At 33.1% G+C, this 27169-nt stretch overlaps 1 protein-coding gene across 3 annotated transcripts; it reads left to right on the top strand.

Annotated features, from left to right (window-relative positions):
• The first annotated feature begins 652 nt into the window (after positions 1-652).
• LOC115446657 (alpha-tocopherol transfer protein-like) lies at positions 653-27169 on the top strand. 3 transcript variants are annotated; one of them, XM_030173419.2, is made up of 7 exons: positions 653-818; positions 12970-13072; positions 16799-16958; positions 22179-22428; positions 22817-22927; positions 23547-23683; positions 24215-27169. In XM_030173419.2, exons 2-7 carry the CDS (start codon positions 12982-12984, stop codon positions 24315-24317), a joined length of 852 nt encoding a protein of 283 aa, XP_030029279.1. In that variant the 5' UTR covers positions 653-818; positions 12970-12981; the 3' UTR covers positions 24318-27169. The 3 variants fall into 3 exon arrangements, with proteins under 3 accessions (XP_030029279.1, XP_030029272.1, XP_030029288.1); XM_030173412.2 differs by having other exon boundaries at positions 654-814; XM_030173428.2 differs by lacking the exon at positions 653-818 and adding an exon at positions 7868-7989.

Consider the following 27169-nt stretch of genomic DNA (forward strand, 5'->3'; position numbering starts at 1 on the left):
TTGGAATGTTTCTTATTCTCGTACCTTGTGTTACATATTAAATTTAAATTCAACAATATTTTGCATTAGGTAATCCAGCGTAGATGTTCGATTTTTTTTAAAATTTTTCAATGAAGTATGTAGATGTAGTGTCGGTGTAGTTAGCTGTTAGCTTTTTTTCAGGAGAGGTGATTGCTGTCCAATAGACTAAAAAGAAAAATGACTTCCATAATTTACCTCATATAGGAAGTGGAAATTAATAATGTCTTGCAGGATAGGTACGTGTTATACAAAAATCATAGTTTTTTTTTTAAATTATAGTCCTCAGTGACGGATTGATACTTTTTGTGCCGCTTTCTATGTCCTGCGACCTAATTGTAATGATGGCGCTCCTAGACCGCGACCTATTACAACCCTATTGCAAAATCTGGAACAGCTCAACATACTAACGGGGGCCCTTGCAGCTTTAGGACGGACGATACATGAATTATCTTCCCCATCCGTCGTAGCTTCGATCTAGCTTAAATAAAACATTTGCTACTTGAAAGAAAACAAAGTAAGAAACATACAAATCATAGGACGTTATTTGCTACGCAGAGAAAATTCACAACTGCACCGACGAAATCACTTTTGTCACTGCCAGTCTGTACTATGGGGCGGATTATTCATTCGTCATTTTCGCGCTGTTCGGTCCGTGATTCTGTGCCAGCCACTCGACAGTATTCAAGTGTGCGCGTTGTTATATCGACGTGTCTTATCAAAACTTGTTTTCAAACGATTCCGTGACCCAGTCTTTAAATATTTTAGCGGCCTTTTGTACCAGCTGCTCTATCCAGTAAGTAAGTTTACATTTTCAAACGTGTCAATATTTTTTTTAGATTACTGATTAATTATAAAATACGTTTCAAAGATTTTTTTATAACTAGAAGTTAATTAAAATTTATAAGCTGTTAGTATTTTATGAATTGTTTTTGTGTGTAGTTTAATTTTGACAAAGCAAGGTTAACTACTTATACCATCATAAAATTAAAAGAATGTAAAGGTGAAAACAGTTTAATACAATTCATTATATGGTAAAGGAAATATACGAGTATATAAAAAAAAAACAAGGATAATAATTTTCTGTCTTGTGGGATGCAGTGATTACGCAAATCGGGCTAACGTAACGTTCAGTTTTTATGTTAAATGAATCATTGATGAATATAGGTAACGAGTTAATTTAATAACGCTAGCTCTAAAACGATGGGTACTGAATTCGAATCCATCGTTGATATTGAAACAGATGGGTGTACTCGGGTGTTATTTAAAGAGTGTTGCCGTGACCCACAACAGGGCAGTGTGCAGTGTGGGGGTCAAAATACTATTGTAATGCGAATGCATTGATATAGTTTTTCATAATATTTAACGTCTATTTGGCGTTGTGCCGGTAATAAGGCGCATGTTCTAAATTAGTTCGTTCTAATATCCGCAGTAATAAGAGTAACAACTCTCTTGTTATTGATATATTAAATGTAATTTTTCGAGTACAAAACTACTTCATCCTACAAAAGGACGATTTATTAATTTGTGTTCTTAATGGTTGGTTGAATGACTGAAAGTGTTTGTTTATCAATACTAGGATTTAGGACTTTTCTGGTAGGAAAGAAGCCAGTATAATTGTTTCGACTGGCGATGGGTAATAATATCAGGTCGAGTCGACAATTTTTCAGGACTCTACTAACCATTAGGTGCAGTGAACTCTGCCGTACACGTACAAAAAAAAATAGTGCGTCAGTTTGTACTCTTTCTTTATTTATTCCTGCTGTCAAGCAGTGTCCAGTACTGCGCTGTTATGGTGATAGACTTTTAAGCCAATGTAATAACTAACCCCCTTATTCATAGACGTTTTTTATCTAACGACCGAGTAAGGCTGCGATAACAAGTCTGTTTCTCAGTGCTGACGGCATGGCAGTCTTCGCAGTGCGTAGACGTAGGGCCGTTGTGATTGGCTAATATTGAAATACAACAATAATAACCAATCACAACGGCCCTATGTCTATTTCTGAGTGCCGTTGGGCATTGAGAAACAAACTTGTTATCACAGCTTTACTCCGTCCTTAGATAGAAAACGTTTATGAATAAGGGGGTAAGTAAATAAGACTTAACATTAATAAAAACATCTCTGGACGATGTGCGTAGTGCAGTCCTAATATGCTTGTAGTTCAAAATGTATGTCGTGTTTATGAGTAGACCTTTAGCTCAGTGACTTGCTTCTCTCGTCACGCATGTGTAGAAGTATTGCAAGATATATTAATAATAATATCAGCCATGATTTATATACAAGACACTGCTGGGAACGAGCCTCCTGTAGTACTGAGAGAGATTGGACCTTAGTCTATCACGCTGGCCTAGTGCAGATTGATAAATTTCACACACCCTGATGTTTTTCTTCAAAGTTAAAGCAAGCGATAATTCATACATATAACTTAGATATAGACAAGTCAAAGGTGCGTAACCTTGGGTTTTGAACCTGCAGTCCATTCCATTCCCGACTAAGTTATCGTCTTAGTTCACCACGCTGACCTAGAGCGGATTGGCAGACTTCATACCCTCGAAATTCTTATGGAGAATTCTCTGGTATGGTTTCCTTACGAGAATTCCTTCACCGTGAATGAATATATTAACTGCTAGTTAAATACTTACGGTTACATTGCGTCGTTAACGTGCGCATTTTATTTCCTAGAATAAAAGTGCGTCACTTGTAGGGTGCTATAGGGACACATAGTTAAACCTCTACGTTTTCTGTCATCGAAGTATATTTAAGTTTCTCAGTTGTATTTTCTAAGTTTTTTGCGTCTTGCACTTTGCTGCTTGTGATAATTCGCGATAATAGCACTAAATCGCTTTAATTATGGATGATACATACATAATATAGTAACAGTAAGTTTTCGCACATGTGCGTCTATCTATATCTATCTATAGTAGGAAAGCGTATATTTTTAAAAGTACTAATCGGATATAGATGTAATCTTTAGGTAGATACCATTGTTATTATGTATTTTTTTTTGTTATCTATTTATCTTGCACAGGTATGACTTAGTATCTAATAGACTAGCATTAAGAATCTAGTTAGGAGAAAATATGTAGGTAGGTATGTAAAATCGCTAGTTACTTAAGATAGAAAGTCCAATTATACTAATTGCAATTTGCACGTATATAATAATATTATATAATTTGCTGTTGTAAAATTATGATGTGACTGCGACGGGTATTTAATATTATACATTTTTTAAATACCTATTAAGAGTATAATTATTCACGATCCGTAATTGTAGTTTTATAACTTATTTTAATTTTAGTTAGTAGCATTAGTTTACTTTTATTAAGTGACTAGCTTCCGCCCGCAGCTTCGCCCGCGTGGATTTCGGGTTTCAAAAATGGAGAAGGTGCTCAATTTGTCGGGATGTTTTTTTAATTTATGGTGGTATGCAGGTGGTCCGATTGTCCGGTCAGGGTCTGATGATGGGATCCTGGTGAAATCGAAGGAACTTTTAACCATTAAGGTTGCACACGAAATGACGGAAGCTTAAAAAATGGAGTAACTTCCCCGTTTTCCCAACATTTTCCATCACTGCTATGCTCCTATTAATTGTAGCGTGATGAAAAGTATACTATAACCAGCTCAGGAGTATGAAAAATAATTGTACCAAGCTAAGTTAAAATCCGTCGAGTAGTTTTTGTTTCTATAACGGTTATACAGACAGACAGACAAAAATTTTACTAATTGCATTTTTGGCATCAGTATCGATCCCTAATCACCCCCAGTTATTTTGGAAATATATTTCATGTACAGAATTGACCTCTCTACAGAATTATTATAAGTATAGATATGCAAAAGTAGCTCAAAAATTGTCCATAACGAAAACATGCATTTTAAAGTAAAACAAAAGAAATAATATCGTGAAGCCAACCAAATAACTAATGATATATTAAATTTTGTGACTGTTCAATTTAGTCGGGTCCGCGATATCACTTTTGTTGAGTTTCAGAACGCGACATTACATTATTATATTCTGTGCTCCAACGCACACTGCTTTGATGTTAGGAACACACCTACATTGCTTAGACAACAGTGAACTTTATACAATAGCAATAAAGCTCAAATTGACTCTACATATTAGTTAGAAAACGTTTGTATGGGAAATAGAAAAATGCTGTTTTGAGGATTTTCCCGGCAATTATTCGAATTTTTCTCACCTTTTAAACCTTCCCTAGACCTCCACGAATAATTCAAGACCAAGATAAGATAAATCCGTTCAGCCGTTCTCGAGTTTTAGCGAGACTAACGAACAGCAATTCATTTTTATATATATAGATATGCCTGGGAATTTCGTGGTAAACTTGTTAAATCTACCTAAAATAATTTTAGTATGTTTTTATTATTTAATTGTATATTTTAGGTAGCATCTGCGTCATGCGTCTGCGTGAAATCCACGTTATATTCCGTTTAACAGCGACATCTGCAGTGATATCATTTAATTTGTATTTATATGCAGACCAATGAACAAACCGTTTGAAATAATTCCAGTCTTTTTGTGGTTAATTACATTTTTTATTTTAACTTAAGTTCAACATATAGAGTCTTCTCTAACTTATTCCGGGGTTCATAAATTTATCTTCTTTTTCCATTATTGACAAGACAAAGTCCAAAGAATGTCGGACGGACACCTAATAAATATGCATTTCGCACCCTTTCAACCCCTTATTTTACTTACAGTTTTACAGTTCCCCTCTTGTTCTACCATGGTTGCGACCTTATATTCCCCTGTGCATAATTAACAGGTGTCTTGAAGTCAATAGGGAATGCTTTTTTGTCGCCTTTGCAGGTATCATATAAATAAACATCACCAAACTCGTAAAAGAGACAGGTTTATCAAGTTTTGTAGGACAAGAGAGTTTTCAACGCCCCATTAATTTAACACCGTCAATGCCTTAGGACAATTATTTCATTATAATCGTTTAAAAACATGTAAGAGTTGTTAGGGCTAACGTAAAAAATAAAAGTGAAAAAAGTATGTAATTTGCTTATTACTTCCGTGTACGTATTCAATTATAATAAAGTTTAAATGGCAACTGAAAGGGAGATTGTTTCAAAGGTCTGCAACGCATGTTATGTTCGACAGCATAGCAATAATCATACGCAATTCCAAACCGGTATAATTCTGGCGAATGTTAAGGTACATAAGGTCATTCGTTTGTTTACACCACATTTTTGACTATATTATGCTTACCCTTTCCGATCAGCAATATGATCGAAGCTAATCATATAAGTTGCGATAGCCTAGCTGGTTGGGGCACTGACTACCGAGAATGTCCGCAGGTTCAAAATCAAATAGCACCCACCTCGGACTTCACTCTGTTAGAAAATGAGAAAATAATAAATTATCGTATATAAACGGAGTTAGTTTTTATTAGGAAATTACACGAGTTGAAGCGTGAAAGAAGACAAAGCATACAGGTTCTTTTTTTAGAAAAGACCTATGTATTCTGAATAAATTACATTAACAAGGAGGTTGCGTTCATATTTCAATTAAACCGAAAAAAAAAACCTGTGCCTTTTCCTACAAATTGCATACACAAGTTAAAGGTCATAATGAAGTATTATACTCATTTATACCAAATATAAACGTGTAATTAACTTTAAGATTTAATAGGTTTAATAAAGGAACCGTAAATTGACCGTAGAGGACTAGAAATGGATATAACAAGAGCGCGCCGGCCAAGGGCAAAGGTGAAACACCATTGTGGGTCAACTTCATCCCAATTGCGTTCAATTTTGCCCGCATATTACGTCATTTGCATAATGTGAATGACGAAACTGCTATCCACTAACCTAGTGGATAGTACCTACCAAATAGACTATCTAAGAGATACAAGTAGGTAATGTTGACTCTATTTAAATTTGTTTCTATATCATAGTAACTATTACAATTGGATACAAAAGTAAGATGTCATTGATCTTCAATCGCAAAGATGTCACGTGAAATATGATCGTATTAAAGATCTTTATAGTCAATTGTAGCAACGTCCCCTATGCTAGCCGGATGCGATAATTTGCTCTATTGCAGCGTGCATCCGTGGGTCACGACTTTTAGCCCATCTTAATCAATCATCTAAGGAATATTTCGTAGATGGACATTATTTTTATCTATTTTATTAACTATAATCTAATATAATAATGTCAGTCAGTCAGTCATTTTATACTTTTTTTTTGCTGGGCACGAGCCTCCTCTACTACTGAGACGGATTAGGCCTTATCTACCACGTTGGCTTAGAGCGGATTGGCAGACTTCACACCCTGAAAATTCTTATAGAGAACTTCTAAAGTATGCAGGATTCCTCATGATGTTTTCCTTCATAATCTTTGCTACCCTCTTGCATCCCTGTTATTGTGTAAAACATAATTTTCTCTCATTATCTGCTAAGCAGCGGTAAGTGTAAAGTTCAAGACGCTAATTTAACTTTCAAATGTACGATATTCATAGGGTCTGCGGAGCAGTCACTTCATTGTTGCATTATTCAGAACTTCAACTTTGTATTAATATCGAAATGTGTATCATAATTATAATTTTGAGATTAATTTGTATTCATTGCTCTTATAATGGATTTAATAACACTTCTGACGCTTTGTTTGTAACTATAATTAACCTGTTCTTTATTCACCCCTTTGTCGCCTTTGACATTCACATTTTGATAGTCGTTTGGTGATTACCATGAACCTTCATCCTTGATTCATACTACCATAACAATCAACACTGTATCTGAAGAAATAATACAGTGGCATGTTAAGTAATATTATTTGGTCATACATTTAAATAAAGGAAACTCCATAATTAGGTAGGGTTCATTTGTGTAATACGAAATCACGGGGTAATCGCATTGTTCGAAGATTACTGCAAAATATGACATTACCTAATACGGAAAACTCCTGAAATCCTACCTGAAATGCAATTTTTCAACGGACTAAAACTGTTGGCACCCTTTTTGGTTTTAGTTACAGTTTAGCATTAATCAACAAACAACAAAAAAAAAGAAACAACGGGATTACCCCGTCATACGGTATTAACCCACAGCACCTCCAAACTTAACATACATACATTTCACATGACGTCATTATATTTTCTTCTTCAGTCTATACCAAAACAAAATAAAATAGTTCTCTATTAACTACGTGAACTTTGAAATTGTATTTTGTTGTTGAGGAAACACGAGTCATTCATGATTCTTATCATTAATGTTACTACGCGCTCGTGTAATGCTATCAAGTTGATAAATCCATATGGGATGCGGTAATCTCGCAAGAGTTCATTTAAACATAGCTTGTTATTAACTAGTTTCGTTGAAAAATTTATTACATACTTAATTGCATGATACGTTTAAATGCTAATGAATTCACATACGTCAAAATATTTTTATAAAACATGTAGTGGAGTGGACTTTGACTTGATTGGATTTTTGAAAAATATCTATTTAGTTTGGGATTCTTATCCATTTATCATCTTCATCTTATAAAGGTCCAATGTAAAAAAATAATTATAAAAACATTTGGAGTTCCCGCATTGATCTTTCCAGATTCACGAAAACCGTATTACAAGGGAATACTTTATTATTAATTGAATTCTACCATTTCATTATACTACTAAAATTCATTTATATTACTGTAGCTACAAATTATTTCGCAAACTACAAACATAACAGATAAAGTATGATTCACTCCATATTAACCAAGCGACCTTCGTTACCTTGCTGGAGAAGGCCATGCGATCTTTGTGCAGTTAATCGTAATCTTTGTTTTTATTTGACGATTTATGACGTAGATATAACCGAAAAAATTAAACAAAGGTTTGATAAAATTGGCAAACATTTGTTTGGATGTTGTAGAGGTAACGTTTCTCGTATTTTATGATACGAACGAGTTATAAGACAAATATTTGAAGAGTTGAAATGTAACGGGACCACTATTGGACTATTGTGAGTGCTTTGAAAAATTGTTTACCCTTATCCCACCCTCTCCTTTCCTTCACCACGCGTGCTGGCTTACAAAACCACAACTACGAGGTCTCTTCCATCCCAACTCGAATCAAGAGGTTCAGTACTTAATTCATATTTCTGCCGCACCATTAAGATCTGGACCAGTTTGTCAGCATACGTGTTCTTCCTTCCTAAAACATGGGGTCCTTCAAGCGGAGGTTGAAGAAGTAATTAAGCAGCCGGCAAAATTGTGCCGATAAGCCGAGGCTGTTTTTGGGCATATCTTCACTTACTACCAGATGCAGTAAGGCTACTTTGCCGAGCCCTCGATAAAACAATAATTGCCTCACTTTGACCGTACAGGGGATTCGACTCTAGACTTCAGCATAGCAGTCGTACCGTAATACAACTACGTCACTGAAGCAGTCAATAATCTTACAATATGTAAACTTTATTTTGGTTACCTAAATGTTTTATTATGTGGATATTTATTCTTTAATTTCATAATGAAAATGCCACTGGCTAGGTACTTTTAATAGTACAGAGATAACAAACAGCGGCTGAAACGAAATGAATGATTTCCATATTGCGCTATAAATATTCTTGTTTATAAAATCTGAATAAAAGTGTTCGACGTCGCGAATGTAAGGGGTCTCAGACATAGTATAGAAGCTTTATTGATATTAATTGATTGATATTGGGTTTTTCCGTTCAGTATCAATCGGCAGTCTGGTATAGTGTCCAATAAATGACTATAGGCTGGTCCCCTATTAACGTTTTTGTATATCTTAACCTTGTTAGGAATGGAATATGTAGCAGAGTAGTAACGCCTTTAGAATTTATAAACTGAACAATTTATTTACTATTAGCAGAGTTTACACTATATCGAATGTATAACAGTAACATCATTTTTCTGTTCTTGTTATTTTCCATCGTTATGGAAACCACAATGACATAAAAAATCAGCCAGCTAAATTGATTTTCAATAAAACCTTAAACAGACCTATCCATAAGAAAAAAGAAAAAGGCGTATTTATGCTAATTAATACGTAAAGATTCCTCTACTTAAAAATAAATTCTAGATTTATCATAGGTATTGCCATAATTTCTAAAATTAACCGATTTTATAAATAGATACATATTATGTTTTATTCATAATTTAAATCAGTTGTGCAACGAAAACCATTTGCCTTACTTAATGGAAAAAACCGCCATCTCAAGGTTAACTACTTTAAAGTATTTTATACACATAGTTTCATATATTTTGTATAATAGCTCCAGTTTTAATTATTATTTTAATTTAATGAGCAGTGACCATAATCATACTGCGCCAGATGAATAAGAATGCCCTTTCACTCAGTCTTATTGGAAAGGGATTAGGAAGTCGAAGGCGTTCTTTAAGCCACCTTTTTGAGGTTCTCTAACTCACCATACAAAACACATTACCTAATTGCTATTTCAAATTGGTTTTCTTCAACGCGGTAGTATTACTGCAGAAGAGCTCACCTATTAATGGCTATAAGTATCTGTATGTAGTATACATCTGACGCTATAATTAGATATAAGTAGGTACAATAAATATACCTACTTATCTGGTGCACCCGGTTTCGCCCGCGTGAAAAGCCTTTCTCGCTACAAAGTTGCTATAAAGCGCATCTATAAGTGATATTTATTTAAAAAACTTATTATAATCCCATTACTTCCCATGATAGTAAATTACGATAAAAAGTAGCCTATGTGTTAATCCTGGATACGGTCTATCTATGTGCCAAGTTTTATTCAAATCCGTTCGGCTTTTTCTACGTTTACTTGTATCAAACATTCAAACATTTTTACAAACATTCCCATTTGTAATATTAGTTACATAATATTATGGGTCCGATAGATTAAAAAAGAAATACGAGCTTCATAGAATAACAAGCGTTTTTGTTACAAGTTTTGTAAGATACCATTAACGCATTAATATTATGTCCTTTTTTATTCACTCCACTTTTGTATTCAACATTGAATTTAAGTTTCAAATCAATTATGTTAAGTATAAAGACGTTTTTTAAATGGCCAACCATACTTAATTCCTGATCATACGCAACAACGATCGTTCACATAAAACGACAATTATCATACCAAATTGCAATAGCAATCTATTTCGTAGTACTGTTATTTAATTTTAATTAACCTTAAAGTAATTAATTTTGTTTACTATAAATAATCGCTTCTAAAACGACTCGACTAAGTTCAAGAACGCTATGATAAGCAAAAACATTATTTCATTAGTAAGATTGTTTTTCATATTTCGTGAATAAACAAATATAACTTTATGTGCCGTTTAGCAATGTGTTTATGTTTCAATATTTTTATTTATGTCACATCTTTAGTGGTAATGTTCAGTATACTTACACGATAAAAAATTAAAGAAAGCGATATATATAATAATCTATACTCTATACTATTATATAAAGCTGAAGAGTTTGTTTGTTTGTTTGAACGCGCTAATCTCAGGAACTACCGGTTCGAACTGAAAAATTCTTTTTGTGTTGGATAGCCCTTGTTTTGTGGAGTGCTATATATCATCACGCTATACCCAATAGGAGCGGAGCAGTAATGTCTTATCTCAAGAACTACCGGTTCGGAAAAAATCTTTTTGTCGCGGTGTTAGTATTTTTATTTTCTCCCGAATTTTTCGATGACGGCTGCAAAGTCTTCGAAACGTCGGGAGAAAATAAAAATACTAACACCGCGATAGAATCCGAAAATTAGTTTAATTTTAATGTCTAACATTCGCGTAAACATAAGAAATCATTAAATCTTTTTTGTGTTGGATAGCCCTTTGTTTGTGGAGTGCTATAGGCTATATATCATCACGCTATGACTAATAGTAGCGGAGCAGTAATGACTAATCTCAGGAACTATCGGTTCGAACTGAAAAAATCTTTTAGCGTTGGATAGCCCTTTGTTCCTGGAGTGCTATAGGCTATATATTATCACGCTATGACCAATAGGAGCGGAGCAGTAATAAAACATGTTGCAAAAACGGGGAAAATTTATTAGTTTAGAGAGCTTGCGTTGCGTGCGCTGCGTAAACGGTTAAAGTTATGCAACAATGATATATGACGGGATTGTTCCTCTTAAAAATTTCTACGAAAATATATTGTAAAACAAAGTCCCCTGCTGCATCTGTGTGCCTGAACGTGTTAAACTCAAAAACTACCCAACGTAGTAAGATGGAATTTGGTATGGAGACAGTTTGAGACCCTGGGAAGAACATAGGCTCCCGGGAAAATATATAGCGTGGATTTTATAACGGAAAACTTTAGCCCGAAAAACTTTATAACGCGGGCGGAGCCACGGGCAAAAGCTAGTATTTTATATTTTCCATTGATCAACTGAGATTTAACTTAGATACTTCTTAAATCCGTGCAGAAATTAATTACGATTTTTTCTAGGTAAATTATGTGTACAATTCTTTGTAAATTATCTTGCTTGCTATAACGGTGGAGGTAAATATCGTGAGGAAACCAGCATACATGAGAATATCTCTTTAGGAATTTTGAGGGTGTGTGAAGTCTACCAATCCGCACTACGCTAGCGTGGTGGATTAAGGCCTAATCCCTCTCAGTAGTAGTGGAGGCTCGTGCCCAGCAGTGGGACAGCATATAATACAGAGAGAGAGAGAGATTATTACTTCTCGTTAATTATTTTTAATATTGAATTGTAAAGTTAATCCTTTTTGTTTCGGTCATTTGGTTAACAGCCGTTTCAATAAACGACCCCAAGCTCAATCTTCAATCCGATCCCGAAAATGAATCAATTAAATAACTCATTTGTAAACATGTCAGAAAAAAAATATTCTGATGGTTTCATTTTTGAGATATTTTTCTCAAGATAAGTATTTATTCCGATAGTTTCTTTTTTAAGATTTTTTTTTCAAGATAAGTATTTATTTTGATGGTTTCATTTTTGAGATAAGTTATTGGGATCGTTTATTCAAAATGAACGTTAGACAAGATATATACAAAACTGATTCACTGAACTGGTGTGCATAGAAAGATGATAGTGTTTTCGTATAAAATATGCTAAATGGTAAGAAACAGGAAATATGCTGTGCGATATCTGTGGTTCATGGCTGACATCTTTATAGCCGTCCATTATACAAATTGTAGGGATATCAACATAAATGCATTATGGAGCGTTTACACGTGACATTACATGAAAATGTTGATGAGTGTGCTATCAAGTTAGTTGTATGGTTAAATACTTAATTTTACTTGCGCCTCTGCTTACCCTTTCAGAATATACGGCGTGATTGAGTGCGAATTTTACTATGTGGTTGGTCCCGAGATTTTAATATCGAATATATCGGTAAATGATTATAAAAAATGTTTTAGATAACCTCTCCTTTGGAATGTTCTTTCTTAACATAACGAGTCAGATACAAAACATCAATTAGGTTAATCCTTGATAAGGAGTACGTATAATTATGATATGTTGTTTTTTTTTATAACAGAGATGTTCTTCAATGTCAGGCCTTGTCAATAATTTCATAGTTCCGCTTCGAATGAAAATTTATTGTCCAATATACTCTAAATCATTTATGAGACCATATAATTAATAATACAGTACGAACACATTTAAAAATCTTATATTTTAATGTGTTGTTAATAATTGTATTAAATGGGGCATTAGGAATTATTTTAATATATTTTTTTCTTGGCAAAGGCATGCACACAAAGGGTAAAATACAATTGATAAAATTTCAAATGCTTTTTAACACTACTTACTCTTAATACTGCCTTATTAAACTTGAAATAAAATAAATACTTATCATCTGGAAAATATTGATTTCGTTATAATGTTATTTTCAAATAGGCTATTGTGGAGATAAAGAAACAGCTGTTAATTATAATAATATACGACAGCTTCGGTAAATTATAAATTGTAATCGTACCGATTATTATTGATTTATGTAAATATATATTTCAGAACTTCAACAAGATGGACGACAAAATATCCGACGAAGTACGGAAGCAACTGGAAGACATGAAACAATGGGCAAGCACGCAGCCTCTTATCCCTAAGGACATAGGTATGGTATTTTCATGAGATATTTAAGAAGCTAATTTATAATATATATAGAAGAAAAAAAACATAATATTTCTCCAATATGTTCTCTTTACCTTCGTATTTTAATCCCAAATTAGGTACTTTTAGTAAGGCAAATAATAAATGTTTCATATTGTTGGATAATTTAACAAATATGTTGTTTGCTTATTGTATTTTTGATATTACAATTATTTTTGGCCCGATATCCGCCATTAGTCCCGGCCAATATGCAGCATGAAGATGTCAATGTGGAGAGACTGAAATCTTCATGCTGTTTTTTATAAGTAACAACAATTGTTAGCCTTACAGTTTAGGCAAATTTATCATATTTAAAAGAAAAATTAACATTTATTGCTGCATACTATCAAATTTTTAAACTATTATTGAAAACTTATCTAATCTATCTATGTTATTTTTTTGGGATATTTCCTATATCATGTACATCGGTGTTATTATAGTTTTTTTTTACTCATCAGATCCGTCGTTTTCTAGAGTTAGGAATATTTTGGTTGATAAAATTGATAAAGTACAAGAGAATGTAGAGTCAAAACATAAGTAAACAACACTCATATAGCAACATTCCGCAATTAAGTTTACCTTACCAAGTCTTAACGAATATATCTTTTAATCAGACATAAATATGAGTGATACTATAAACAACTTAAGGATTTCATTTTGAAGTTTTATAAAACTACTTTATTATTTCGTTGGTCATAAAGTAGATATTTGCTGACACGGTAGATATGGATACGTCTTGTACAAAGCGTTGTAAAATGCCTAACCCCTGTTGTATTTTCAATTCGTGATCAAAGTAGAAAATTAGTTGATTCCATTTAATTGTGAGTGGTGAACTTAAAATATTGAATTAACCTTTCTGTACGCGAGAACAATAACAAATCAAGGCTCTTTACAATCCAACTCTTTAAACTGAGCATTACCGTTCTTTTTACAATAGGACATTATGTCGACTGTATCAAACGTTAAGCAAAGAACAATACCCATATTACGAATGTAGTCATTTTCATATCGCTTCACGGATTGCATATAGGTCAGGACTAAACATTATTGTTTACATCGTGTTGGCCTCTTCTAAGTAGAGATATATCCATTGACGTATATTGTATAGACACAAACGTCCATATAAACTATTTGTTCAAAATCTGATTGAAATGGCAACCAAAACGTCACTGTTTTAACTTATTTATTCACTTGAACAACAAATAATTTTACTTATTTGACTAATATTTTATATTCAAATCCGCGTTTACACTTAAACTCGAGTTTTTATATCATGAGCGCCACTCCGTACACAACTACAAGCTGTCAATATTGACCATACTAATGTCAGTTTGAATGGATATCAGTTCAAATCATTTGAACACAGTGAATGTTCGGAACGCGAAATCTAGTACGCAGTACATATTATATCGATGGATATATAAATTTTCAAAATCGTGGGTCGTCGATATTATTACATTTAGTAGTTTTGGTTAAGATTTCGCGAATGTAAATCTCTCATTTATCCTTGTACGGCGTAGACAGAAATCGTAGTTTTTTTGCACCTTATTGTTATTTTTCTGCTGTTTTTTTGTTAAATTAAATACATGAAACACAAAACATAGATAAACGTTTACATAATACGTTGTAAATTTAATTTTTTTTTTTTTTTTTTTTTTATAAATCTTCCTATAAAAATACTGCATATTATAGAGTTATGAAACACAGAGGTGTCAATTTATTTTATTACGGTGTGAATCTGTTTAATAGTTCTTAACACCTTACGATCAGTCAATAGAAAAATATTTGTTTGCTGATGTTTATTAATTAGTTTTGCAAGTTTTGTGTATTTATGTTAACCATGTTTATCCTTCCTACATGTATGATGATAATAAATATCCAATTTAAATATTAAGTTTGCACGTGTATTAAGGTAGTTTGACATTCCGGTTTTATTAGTTCCTAATTAAACACGTTACATAAAAAGTATTTGTTCCGATGTCTAATTAATTTATTTTAATTACTCATTTTATGTTTATTGTATAAGAGTGTTTGTGCAGCAAGAAGTTTATAATATAGTTTACTAGCTTTTGCTCGCGGCTTCGTCCGCGCGAAGGAGTTTTCCGGGATATTTTTTCCGACTTACTTGATATGTATCGTTATATTATGACCAAATTACACAAAATCATTAAAAATTTTAGCCTATGTGTTATTCTGATGTATGTATAACCAATATTACTGTAAATTTTCAACAGTTCACTAGTTTTTTCGTGAAAAAGGAACAAAAATACATACACCCATACATCTATCCTCAGAAACTTTCACATTTATAATATTGGTAGGATTACGAGACTTCGTGTTTTCGTAACACTGCAGTTTTGCAATAACTTTTTATAGTAACCGTTAACCGCTCGAGTTTTATCTGAAATATTTCGTGTTGCTCTTGGCCTGTTACTCCATATTTTCCTTTCGAGCCTTCATTATGTGGTAATTGTTAAAATGTTCATTCGTGTGGCTTTAAATAATTTACATTTGTATTTTACCTTAAAAAATATTTTTGTATCTTATGCGAATAAGTAAGTAATAAAGAAAGTCGAAATGTTTCTGAATGCAATGTTGTAGGAGGTATTATAAAAATAATATGGTAATCAACTTAATCTAAAGAGTATAATACTGGTTCCAAAATTTACATAAAGTACTTAAATGTGTATCAGTTTCGCTTCGACGTTCAAAACACGTTTAACTTTGAGAGAACCGGAAGATGTCATGGCCGCGATTAATTGTGGTACCTTTTTTATTCGGGCACGGCTAAGTGACCTCTCTACACTTGATTGTAAGTGTAGTGGGGTCACTTTGCTGTGAAAATTATAAATATCCGTTTAAAGTCAATGAAAAGATTATCAAGTTACCTCTGGGTGACTCTGACCACCAGTTAAGCTTCTATAATGAAATCCATGCATGTATCTAAATACTATTATACCAATGAATGTCTTGGAGCTCTTGTCCATTGCTACTATCAGATGTTATAAATCTGTAAAATCAAAATGCAGAACGGTATTGGTTAAAGCACATAGGACTCTAGCATTTGCTGAACTGGTAAGTGTAACCTTCAATGCGCACGCGCACACTACGCTCACACAAAACTTGATCCTCTCAAGATTATCATAGAAGCATTTTAACGTTCATTTTTTTCGGAAATACTTAATTTATTATATTTTTAGTATGTACATTGCTATAATAACACTCGGTGTAAAACAAGTTTGGATAGTTCATTGAACTTAATATAGAGCTGGTTAAATGTCAGTTGTACATAATTTTGTAGAGAAAATTTTAACAAACGTACCCTGTTATGTGAATGATATACATATTCTAGTATACTACAAGAATATTGTTTTATGTTAAAGGATTTATTACATCATTTCGTTAAAGACATTGAAAATAATTTAAGTATGTACAATTAATATTATGTAGAGGTGTTTTGCACTAATTAACATTACCTACTATTTTACTTCGGAGTGCTATAGGCTCCATTTTATCCCAAGAAAGTATAAAGTGTGGTTTTAATTCTGGAAAGCTAGTATTATAATATAAAAAAAAACGAACATAAACTATTTTGTAATGCATAAGATCTTCTTACTGAATAACGACTATTAATATCATTCCTTACATTTGTAACGCAAATGCAATAATATAAACAAATTTATAATTCCAGAAGACAGAATTCTGCTGCGGTTCATACACAGTTGCTACTACGATTTGGAGAAAGCGAAGGTCGCAGCTGATCTGTTCTTCAGTATAAGATCTGCTTCAAGCGAACTCTTCACCAATAGAGACCCACTGGCGCCGGCAATGCAGAAGACTTTACAGATTGTGTAAGTGTGCAATACTAAGTTTACATGCGACTCTGTTGGCATGAAACCGGTTCACCGGAATAAAAGTCACGTTTTACCGCGATAAAAGTAGTATTTCCCGGGATAAAAAGTAGCCTATTTGAGTAATTCGGTGACTTTTCTTTGTATCCGCCAACTGCCTCCTTCCATAGGTAATTCGTAGATATACCAATGGTAACGATGACCACTTACTATTAAAAAGACCATCAGCTCTTTTGACTTCGATAGCATAAATAATAATGATATCAGCCCTCTATATATCCTAACCACTGTTGGGCACGGGCCTCCTCTATTACTGAGAAGGTTAAGACCTTAGTCCACCGTTGGCCTATTGCCAATTGGCAAACTTCACATACCGTCAAAATTCTTATAGAGAACTCAAGTATGCAGGTTTCTTCACGATATTTTCCTTCACCGTTAAAGCGAGCGACAATTCACAAAGAATACACATATAACTTTAGAAAGTCAAAGGTGCGTAACCTTGGGTTTTGATCCTACGGTCATTTGTCTCGGCAGGCCGTTCCACTCCCGACTAAGTTATCGCTGCTTTTTTAATATAATCTATAGAAATTATCACGTATTATTTTTTTATGTTAATAAAAGAACATTAAAAGATATAAGTCTTTAACATTTGCACAAAGCTGTTATGGGTAGGTAACTATTTAGTATCAGAGATATGAAATGTTCTTCCCACTTCCATTTATTAATAGAGAGTATAAAGATAACAATTATCTGTGGTACCGTCGATTGATTGAACGCGGTGATAGTTGAAAGAATGTAATTATATCTTGGAATAGTGGAATACTAAAAATTATTTATCTTGGCATGATAACGTTGATCACGTACAAAATAATACTGCCATAACTAGAAAGACATACTTAAGTAACATATTTTTCGAAATCAAGCTAAATAAACATTAGTAATCAGTAAAAAGTCGAAGCAAACTATGTTTTAGATACATACATTAATATAATATGGATACTATATATTTGGGTCAGCTGGTTAGAGGAATAAAAAACGGTCGCCGAATTCACGCAAGGCCTGAACCTCGCGAAGCCTTTTTCTAGGATAGACAAAGCCGTTCCTACGGTGGGCTCCCTTCACTTTTTTCTCTTTCTGATTAGTGTTCTTTAAATCTCATACAATCTAGAGATATCTATCACCAGTTTAATACTAAAAAACCTTTCCGCTATAAAAAGTCTTAATTTCCATGGAAGCAAATTACCAGGATAAAAAATAACCTATATGTTAATCTAGGGCATGGTCCATCCGTTTACTAAATTTAATCCAAATCCGTTAATTTATTGCTGAGTTTACTTCCAACAAACAACCAAAAACATTTTCACAAACCTCTGCATTTGTAAAATAATGAATAAATATTAGTTAGTAGTCCTATACTAGTTATTAAATACCATATTATCATTTTTATGATTTGCGAACTAATGAATGACACTAAACCTACACCAGTTATTAAATATATGTTATTAAACACCGTATTATCACCGGTGGGTTGTTAATTAAGTAATTAGTTAGTTAGTTAATTATGTCGACTGCCGATGGTCAATCATCTCTCGTCAGTGGATATTCTATTGGACCCCACTTCACTTACCATCAGGTGCAGAGGGATCACATTGCACGCTCAAAAAGTTAATGCACTTAAATGTGTTAACATATCAATACCTAGTACATGATAAATTTAGATATTTTTGCGAGTACGAACGCACTGGCAAATCCTTATCTGAAATCGATAAGCAAAAACATACAAACAATTAAGTACTTTACTACTGACCATTCAAGGTTATGAATTATGATGCAATAACAAATGTATGAAGTACCTCTTTATGTAAAATATTTGTATAGCCTCAACTTCAGACTAGTGCTTGAGTTTTTGTTTTACTTTGTTAAAATGTATAACAAACATGGTAAAGTTGGTTTGTTCTTTAATAATAACTGGTTAGTGGTTAGTTTAGGTTAGCTTTTACTCTCAGTGTCTCCATTTGTAAATTTACGTTTTAATTCTTATTAGTGGTAGGTCTTTCATATGTGAAAGTCCGCCAGGATAAAAAGTAGCTTATAGCACTCAGTAGTAATGTAACTTCGTATTAGTGAAAAAAAATCAAAACTGGTGTAGTAGTTACTAAGATTAGCGCATTCAAAGTTCAAAATAACTTTTCAGTTTACATATTAATATAGTTTAAATGTAATTACATCAACTCAAAGCTCTATGCTTCTCTTCCGTAACCGCTTATTATCAGCATTTTAACTATTAATGTGACACTAATTGTGTTCCTATTTCCTAACACATATGGAGAATAACACAGAAACACACCATAATTACTGTTACATTTATATGCAATTTGATGTTAATGGTAATGCAATTCGAATGTATTAAGTCAATGAGGACCCATGGAAAATGTCATAGTGATCACTTAATGAATTATAAAAAGATAAGTCACGCTATAGTTGTATTTCCCATGAGAACAGTATAAATGCAAATTGCATACGTCATAACTTTATATCGGACCAATTCTTATCGTTAGAAGCAGAACCTAGGCCAATGATATGAGACAGAGTATTTGGAGGTGATATAAAATTCTAACGGTATTAAACAGATAAGGTTCAAAGATACGAAATTCGAAGAATATCTACTGAGAGATTACAAAGTACAAAATAGATTATAAATAGAGGAATATCCAGGTAAAGGTATTAATGCCAATATCATACAAGATATGGATAGTGAAACTGTATGTGGGTTAATGAAGTCTATGAAATAGTAACGACTGACACCGGATATACATTTTAAGTCATCAAAACATGTTTATGACTTACGATTTGCTTTAAATTAAAAAGTGACAAAGTGCAATTGAACAAATAAATACTAACAAAAACACCATCATCATGACGACTGATGCTCATGTTTTGTGTCATGACAAATAAAAAAATCCCCTAATCATAACCAAGTTCTTAAAAAACCTCATCATTATGAGACAAAGGTGTTATTTGTCAAACAATTTACGATAGTACTGGCGATCGATCCGTCACCTTGACTTAAGTACCATTTAAGCCTTGTCCACTCATTGCATGAATTATACTGTCATTTCCTTGCATTATTTTTGACATCACAAGGTTTTTTGAAGAGTACGTGATCATACGACTAGTTAAGGAAGGTTTATTCAATTATCCTTATTTCAATATGAAACAGCGAATCAATAATTCTGCATCTAAAATAAATATAAAATCTATTGTAACGTATTCTGGTTTCTTACCTTTTATTATTTATTTTACTCGACCCTTTAGCGGTTTTGACAATATTACATTATGTTGTACTTAATATAGTGTTAAGCTAAATTATAGGTATACAAACCAACTTATAGGTAAATTCAGCTTGCATTTAATTACATAAGGTTATAACTTTAAGCTAATTGACGATACACGATGTGTGATGTATTATAAAATAAAAACAGGCGTGCGGCCAATTTAATTAAGAAGGAATCAAAATTAGGTTTAATTAATTCTATGCCGGCAACATAACGGCCGGCAAAATAATAGCAATAAAGTCGGCTCTCCCTATCATCTTCCTCATAATCCCCATCATCATCATTATTTTATTTATTTATTTATTTACACTTTATTGTACACCATGGATAAAAATAATGTAAGAAGAAAAGAGAAAAAAGTACAAATGGCGGTCTTATCGCACAAGGCAATCTCTTACAGACAACCATGGGATGGATATAAGAGAAAACGGAATAATAAGGGGCAGCATAAGGCGTACGAAGGATATAACTAATTACTTACTTAAAGATAAGAAAAAAATACTATACACAAATACAAATACTATACATACGTATAAATAAATACAATTATTGCAAAAAAAAACAAACACATATACATAGATATAAAAACATAAAATATATATATATATATATATATATATATATATATATATAAAAATGAGATAATAGACCTATACATTAGCAATGTCTTCATCTAATTTGAGATAATGCTCTTTTATCTGTTTTTTGAAGATAGGCAAAGATTTTGCCCTCCCTCAACGTAACTGGCAGAGCATTCCAAAGTCGAGCAGCTTGTACAGTGAAAGAGCTATCGAAGAATCTGGTGGTATGCACTGGGATTTTCAGTCTTAAATTCTCCGATGACCTCAAGGATCTAGAATGTGTATCATTAAGGAATTCAAAACGATTTTTGAGATATGGGGGTGAGAGAGGGTTAAAAAGTATTGTGTAAAGAAGAGAGAGAATATGAGTATTCCGACGAAGCCGTATAGGAAGCCACTTGAGCTTAGAGCGAAACTCGGATACGTGATCATACTTGCGTAGTCCAAATATAAATCTTATACAAAAATTTTGAAGACGCTCAAGCTTATTCAATTGTCCCTCAGTAAGATCAAGATAACTGGCATCCGCATAATCTAGGATGGGGAGTAGAAGGGATTGAGCTAGACATATTCTCGTGGTGGGTAGAAAATTGCGCAATCTACGCAAGGCCCCAGCCGAGGCAAATAACTTCCTACTCACCTCTTGGAGTTGAGGACCCCAAGAAAGAGATTTGTCAATGTATATCCCCAGATTTTTTACCGTGTCGCTATAGGGAATACTTGTACCATTACAGGTCACGGGTGTTATAAGTGACCAGTTCAACTTGGATATCAACCCAGGGCTGCCGACAATAATGACCTGGGTTTTAGATGGATTTATCACCAGTCCGTACTGCTTACTCCATTCACAAATGCTTCCAATGTCGTTATTAATTGCTAAGACAGCATCATTCACTTCATTGAGAGGAGCTTGGGAGTATATTCATTATGTGCGGATCCTAAGTATTTTTAGTTACCTTAAGGTTTTAGGATTAAATTTATTCGGTGAGCTTTGACATCCAGCGCCTCGGTCGTTAAATCCGGAATGAAAATTTGAAAAAATATTTGCTACAAAGCTCAAAATGCTTGACGTTAATAACAAAAGTAGGTATTTTACTATCTAATTATGAAGATATTATATACGCCAAAACCGCTGAATTTTATCAAATGAAATTTGCGCGGCAAATATTCAGACCATGTCTTGGATTAAGTAGAACTTCACTATTCTTACCTCAGAAAAAAAAACAGCGGGCTTTCAAATCCAATAAAAGACGCTGGCAAACTCTAATGCAATGATTAACAAATCGTAATTCTTCCTATTACAGAAACCTAGCTCAATACGTAACATCAAAGAACCGCAATATTTGGATATGGCAACTAAACGACCCTGGGCTAGATCGGTACGACTACGTCCAAGATGCAAAGCTGTTCATGCTGGCTTCAGACTCTTGGTTGATATCAAATGACTTTCTAGAAGAAGGCGACCTCGTCATAATGGATGTGAAAGATGTCTCGCTGAAGTTCCTCACCAAGTTCAACCTTTCTGTTGCTAAGAAACTGTCCAAGTACCAGCAGGTAATTTTATTATTAGCCGTATGGATGATGGAATTGAGATTAGGAGATGAATTACTGCCTTCTTAGTCTGGTCTTTAGTCTTTATATCACGCCTTTTCCCTCTTCAAAGGTAGACACATATGTTAGTACCCTTTTTTCGCCAGCTATGTCAGCTTCAATACAAAAAGGGCCGAACCTATTATCAATTATCGGGCGCATTCCCAAACTTTGTCATTATAAGCTCTGTATACTGATAAAAAAAAAAACAAAATTTACTTTACCCAACCCGACATCGAACCCAAGATAAATTAGGAGCTTCTACCACAACATAAGCACCCCTATAAAACCAGCCTAAATAGGAAGAGAACGATGAGAATAAATTTAATAGTTATATTCAAATTGTTTCCAGGAAGCAATACCGCTACGATTAGAACAAATCCACATCGTGAACGCGCCTCCTTTCATAGACAAGTTGTATAGCCTAATGAAACCATTCCTCAAGCAAGAAATCACAAACATGGTAAGAATGATTGTTTATTGCATCTATTTCTTTTACTGGTAACAGTTTTGCACGCATATTTTTTTAAATTTAAGTTTTTCCAGGATAAAATTCCTGTTTTATATTTTTCCGAAATAAAATGGAGTCTATATTTTAAGTTAGACCTCTAGCGATAGCTTGATGAAAACTACGTTCAATTCCATGTAAAAGTTTTTGAATAATGTGTGTACAAACATACAGACGGACAAAATATCAAAAACTGTTGTTGTTGGCTTATGAAATAAGTATACCCACCTGGACTAAGGCAGCGTGGTGGACTAAGGTCTAAACCGTCTGACTAGTAGAATGGGCCCGTGCCCAGCTGTGGGCATGGGTCTTTATCTTTAGGGAGGTGCAACAGCAATGTACGTACTGTAGTAGGTACTACATAACATATATATTTTTTTAATAATAGGTAGGTTGTATATGCTAAACCATAATAAAACCTCTGTGGTCGATAGTTCCTATTGTCATAACCTATTTTTATTGTGATTTGTTACGGACAGGGGGATGCACGTGCACCCCCTTGCACCCCCCTCCTGGCACCCATGGCTCTACCTTATCTGGTGATCCTAAACATGTTGTAAATGTTTGTTTACAGGTTCGATTTCACGCACCCGACTCTACAACATTATATGACTTCATAAGCAAAGAAGAATTACCGAAAGACTATGGCGGTGAACTTGATAAAATGGAAGTGTTCATGAAGAAATCACTAGACTTATTTTCGAAGAATAGGTGATTATTTTATTTTTTATAGCATATTGTCGTCTTCTTAGAAGCTATCTATTCTTGTTTCTGGGCTTAATTCTCAAGTGATATAACTCTTTGTGTGGATATTTAATTTGCTCGAGAGTGATCATCCAGGTGGTTTCATTTTTAAATCTGTTTGGCAAAATGACCCCTCTGTACCTGATGGTAAGTGAAGTCGGCTGTAGATAGTGTCAACTGAAAAAAGATCATCCCTCGTCAGTCGCCATAATTATGCCGGCCTGTTAAAAACCGGTTGACGACAGGCAAGTGGCCGGTCAAATGTTTCGTCTATTTCAGACATTTTTAACGTTGCTCTATTTCTATCACCTATGATGAGATTCTATGAGATTCAACTACGATAAGTCCTTAAATGTGTAATAAAAATAGCAAAGATACGTAAATTGAAAAATTGTTCTTGCACAAGTGGCAAGTATTTTAGTAGATATACAGACGGACATCTTTCTTTTGATGATAAGTATAAGAAGTGATAAATAACCATTTATGAATTATTTTCAGAGAGCATTTCCTTAACGACAATTTATGGAGAGTGGACAAGAAATCAAAGAACAAAGATGTTAGCACAGAAATAGGTTCCTTCCGATCTCTAGCTATAGATTAGAATGCGTTTTCATTTACTTCCTTACCGGTTACCATACATGGAGAATATAATGGGCTTCCTATCCTCAAGGAAATACGGACAAAATGTGTGAGGGAGACAAAGCGACTGTACGGCTTACACGTATATAAAATATTAGTTACGTATTGGATTGATTGAGTACATTGATTAATTCTTTAAAATAATTTTGCTTCTACAATTCTTTGTTTTTCTAATAAAATATACCACAGAGCTACAAAAAATAGAACGACATTAGCCGTACAAATGGCTTTGTCTCTTTACAAAGTTATTGTGTGAACTGAATTATTCTCTATGTTTATGTTCTCTATCAACAAATATTAATCAGTGTCATTTACCACTGTACTGTTTTGTTTTCTTTAAAATAATTAGAGATTCAAATATACACGTAAGTTGATCATTAATTAAACGTATTGACTGCAAAACTTAAAACGTTTTGAGTAGAATGGATGTTTTTAGGAGTAGAGGGTAATTAAAGGACCAATTTTTTATATATTTATATAGTATTTGTCAAGTTAAATATATTCTGTGGTGTTCCTGTAATGGTGAACTGTGAGATGAAAATATGAAATAATATTTATGTGAGTCGATGTGAGCTATAGATAAGAGGAATATTTTTATAAATGACAAATTATACTGAACTAACGATAATGAAATTTATTTATATTGTTTATGTTTTGGTACTCAATATTTTAATTTATATATTGTTAAACCTATTTGTATGTTTTGTTTCACCTATTTTATTTGAATGCAAATGAGTTACCTGCTAATGGAATTGTTATGCTAAATATAGTACGATAGTAGAAGAAAAGAAGCGTCCAATGTAGTAGATTTTCGTTGTAGAATATATATTTGTGAGTAGGCTGGCTTAACCTCCGGAGTAATAGAAAGCACAGAAGGAATAACGTGACAGCTTGCTTCGTGTGTCGTATGCTGAGATGAGATCCTAAGATTCAAACCCATAATCCCTATTTTCTCTTAACGCAGTAGAAAAAGCCGACACCGTTCCTTGCTAGATAATATTCTAGGTTTTAAAAAGTTTATTAAATATAATTCTTAGTAGCCTTTCTGGTTTTTCGAACTGACTTTCAACATAACTAAATAAAAAAGGTAGGTTTTTGTTAATATCATCGGCTTGACTGCAGCGCTAAACTAACGAGTAGTACGCCCTGCGTGTCAAAATGAGCGCAACGAATATGCGGCCCACATAATAGGTCTGTGCATCGGCTAAATAGAATATAGTGAAAGTATATGTTTTGATGAATTACCGTAATGTTCATAATAAAACGGGAAAGAGATTTTCAAACACGCTACGCGTGTGGTTTTGCACTGGCGTTACACTTTTAAAAACACACCAAGTGTGGGCGCCCGAGTCAATGCTATTTAACATCAAAATTGATAGTAGAGATTGAAAGTGGAATAAAATAGAGTCATCAATCGCTATCTAAACATATTAATATATTGCTGAACAAACCTTTAATTAATAGGTAATAAAATTTTAGTTTATGTAAATAGGTGTTCCTTTGCTGTACTTTTATGTATCGACAAAATTAACAATATTAAATACCTTATTTTTTTTTTACACATCGTAGTATACTATGAGTGCTGACTCACAAATTTTTACTTTATTATGAACATAATTTTATCACATTTTTTATTTGAGAATAAAGATGTTATAGATCTACACAAGTTATAAATATCTTACATATATATTACGTAATGTTATTTTGTGGTTATATTTACGTTTTTACTATACTTTTTTATGAGTTTAAAAATATTTTAGTATAATAAAAGCCTATTATAAATATCTGAATACATGCTGGATTTAAATTTTAAAACATTGGAATATATTAAGCAAGTATATAAAAAAAGAAATGCGATAGTTTGTGAAAATGTTTGGGCGTTTTGTTTTATAGAAATAGCTGAATGGATTTAGATTAAATTTGGCACATGGATAGACTATGTCCTGGATTAAAACATAGGCTAATTTTTATCGCGGCAATTTGCTCCCATGGAAACTCCTTGGAATTTCTAAATCAGATTCTTTAAATAGGTGGCGTTGGCGTCGCACAGACGGTACTCACCGTTCAGTCGTTAAAGTGTTGTAAGGTCTTTTGTAATTGGAAAGACTTTTCACATGGGTGTAGCCACAAGTAATACCTAGTGAAAAATAAAAGTGTGGTGGTAGATAGTTAGTAGATCTTTTTTATTGTGTAGGTAGTTTTATAGCAAAACACTAGAAAAAACATAGTTCATAAGACATGTAACACTCTTGAGAAAAGTTATATGGGATTCATATTTATTTCTGTGCCGCATTCCGAATATTTATTCAAATTAATTAGTATATATTGAATTTAGTACGATATGATATTACAAAATAACTCAAGTTACATGATTTTTTAGAATGGTAGTAGACCATTTATTGATAATTTGATTACAATTAAGTATTTTATTTGAGATTAAATGCCAAAATGTACAAATTAATTTTAAAAAACATTATTTTTAAATTATTACTTGTTATAGCTGAATTTTTCTAGTACAAAAAAAATGTTGATTGATTGAATTAATTTCCGTCATGCATACTCGTTTGTATCAGATTTAAATAGATCATGGCGTGTTTTTAAATAGTAGTTTAAATATGTGAATTATATGCGTGTTAAATATTAATAACGTATTTTAATCATTTCTGGATTGGTACATTTTGGCATATCTGGAAATATTTTTCGATATAAATTTCGTTAATTTTCATCCCGTTTTACGGTAACTATTATTAGATATACTTTACTGGTTTAATGATTTGTGATGGATAGATAATAAATTATGTGTATGAAAAATGA

The sequence above is a fragment of the Manduca sexta genome, chromosome 8, assembly GCF_014839805.1.
Source record: "Manduca sexta isolate Smith_Timp_Sample1 chromosome 8, JHU_Msex_v1.0, whole genome shotgun sequence".
Taxonomy (NCBI): domain Eukaryota; kingdom Metazoa; phylum Arthropoda; class Insecta; order Lepidoptera; family Sphingidae; genus Manduca; species Manduca sexta.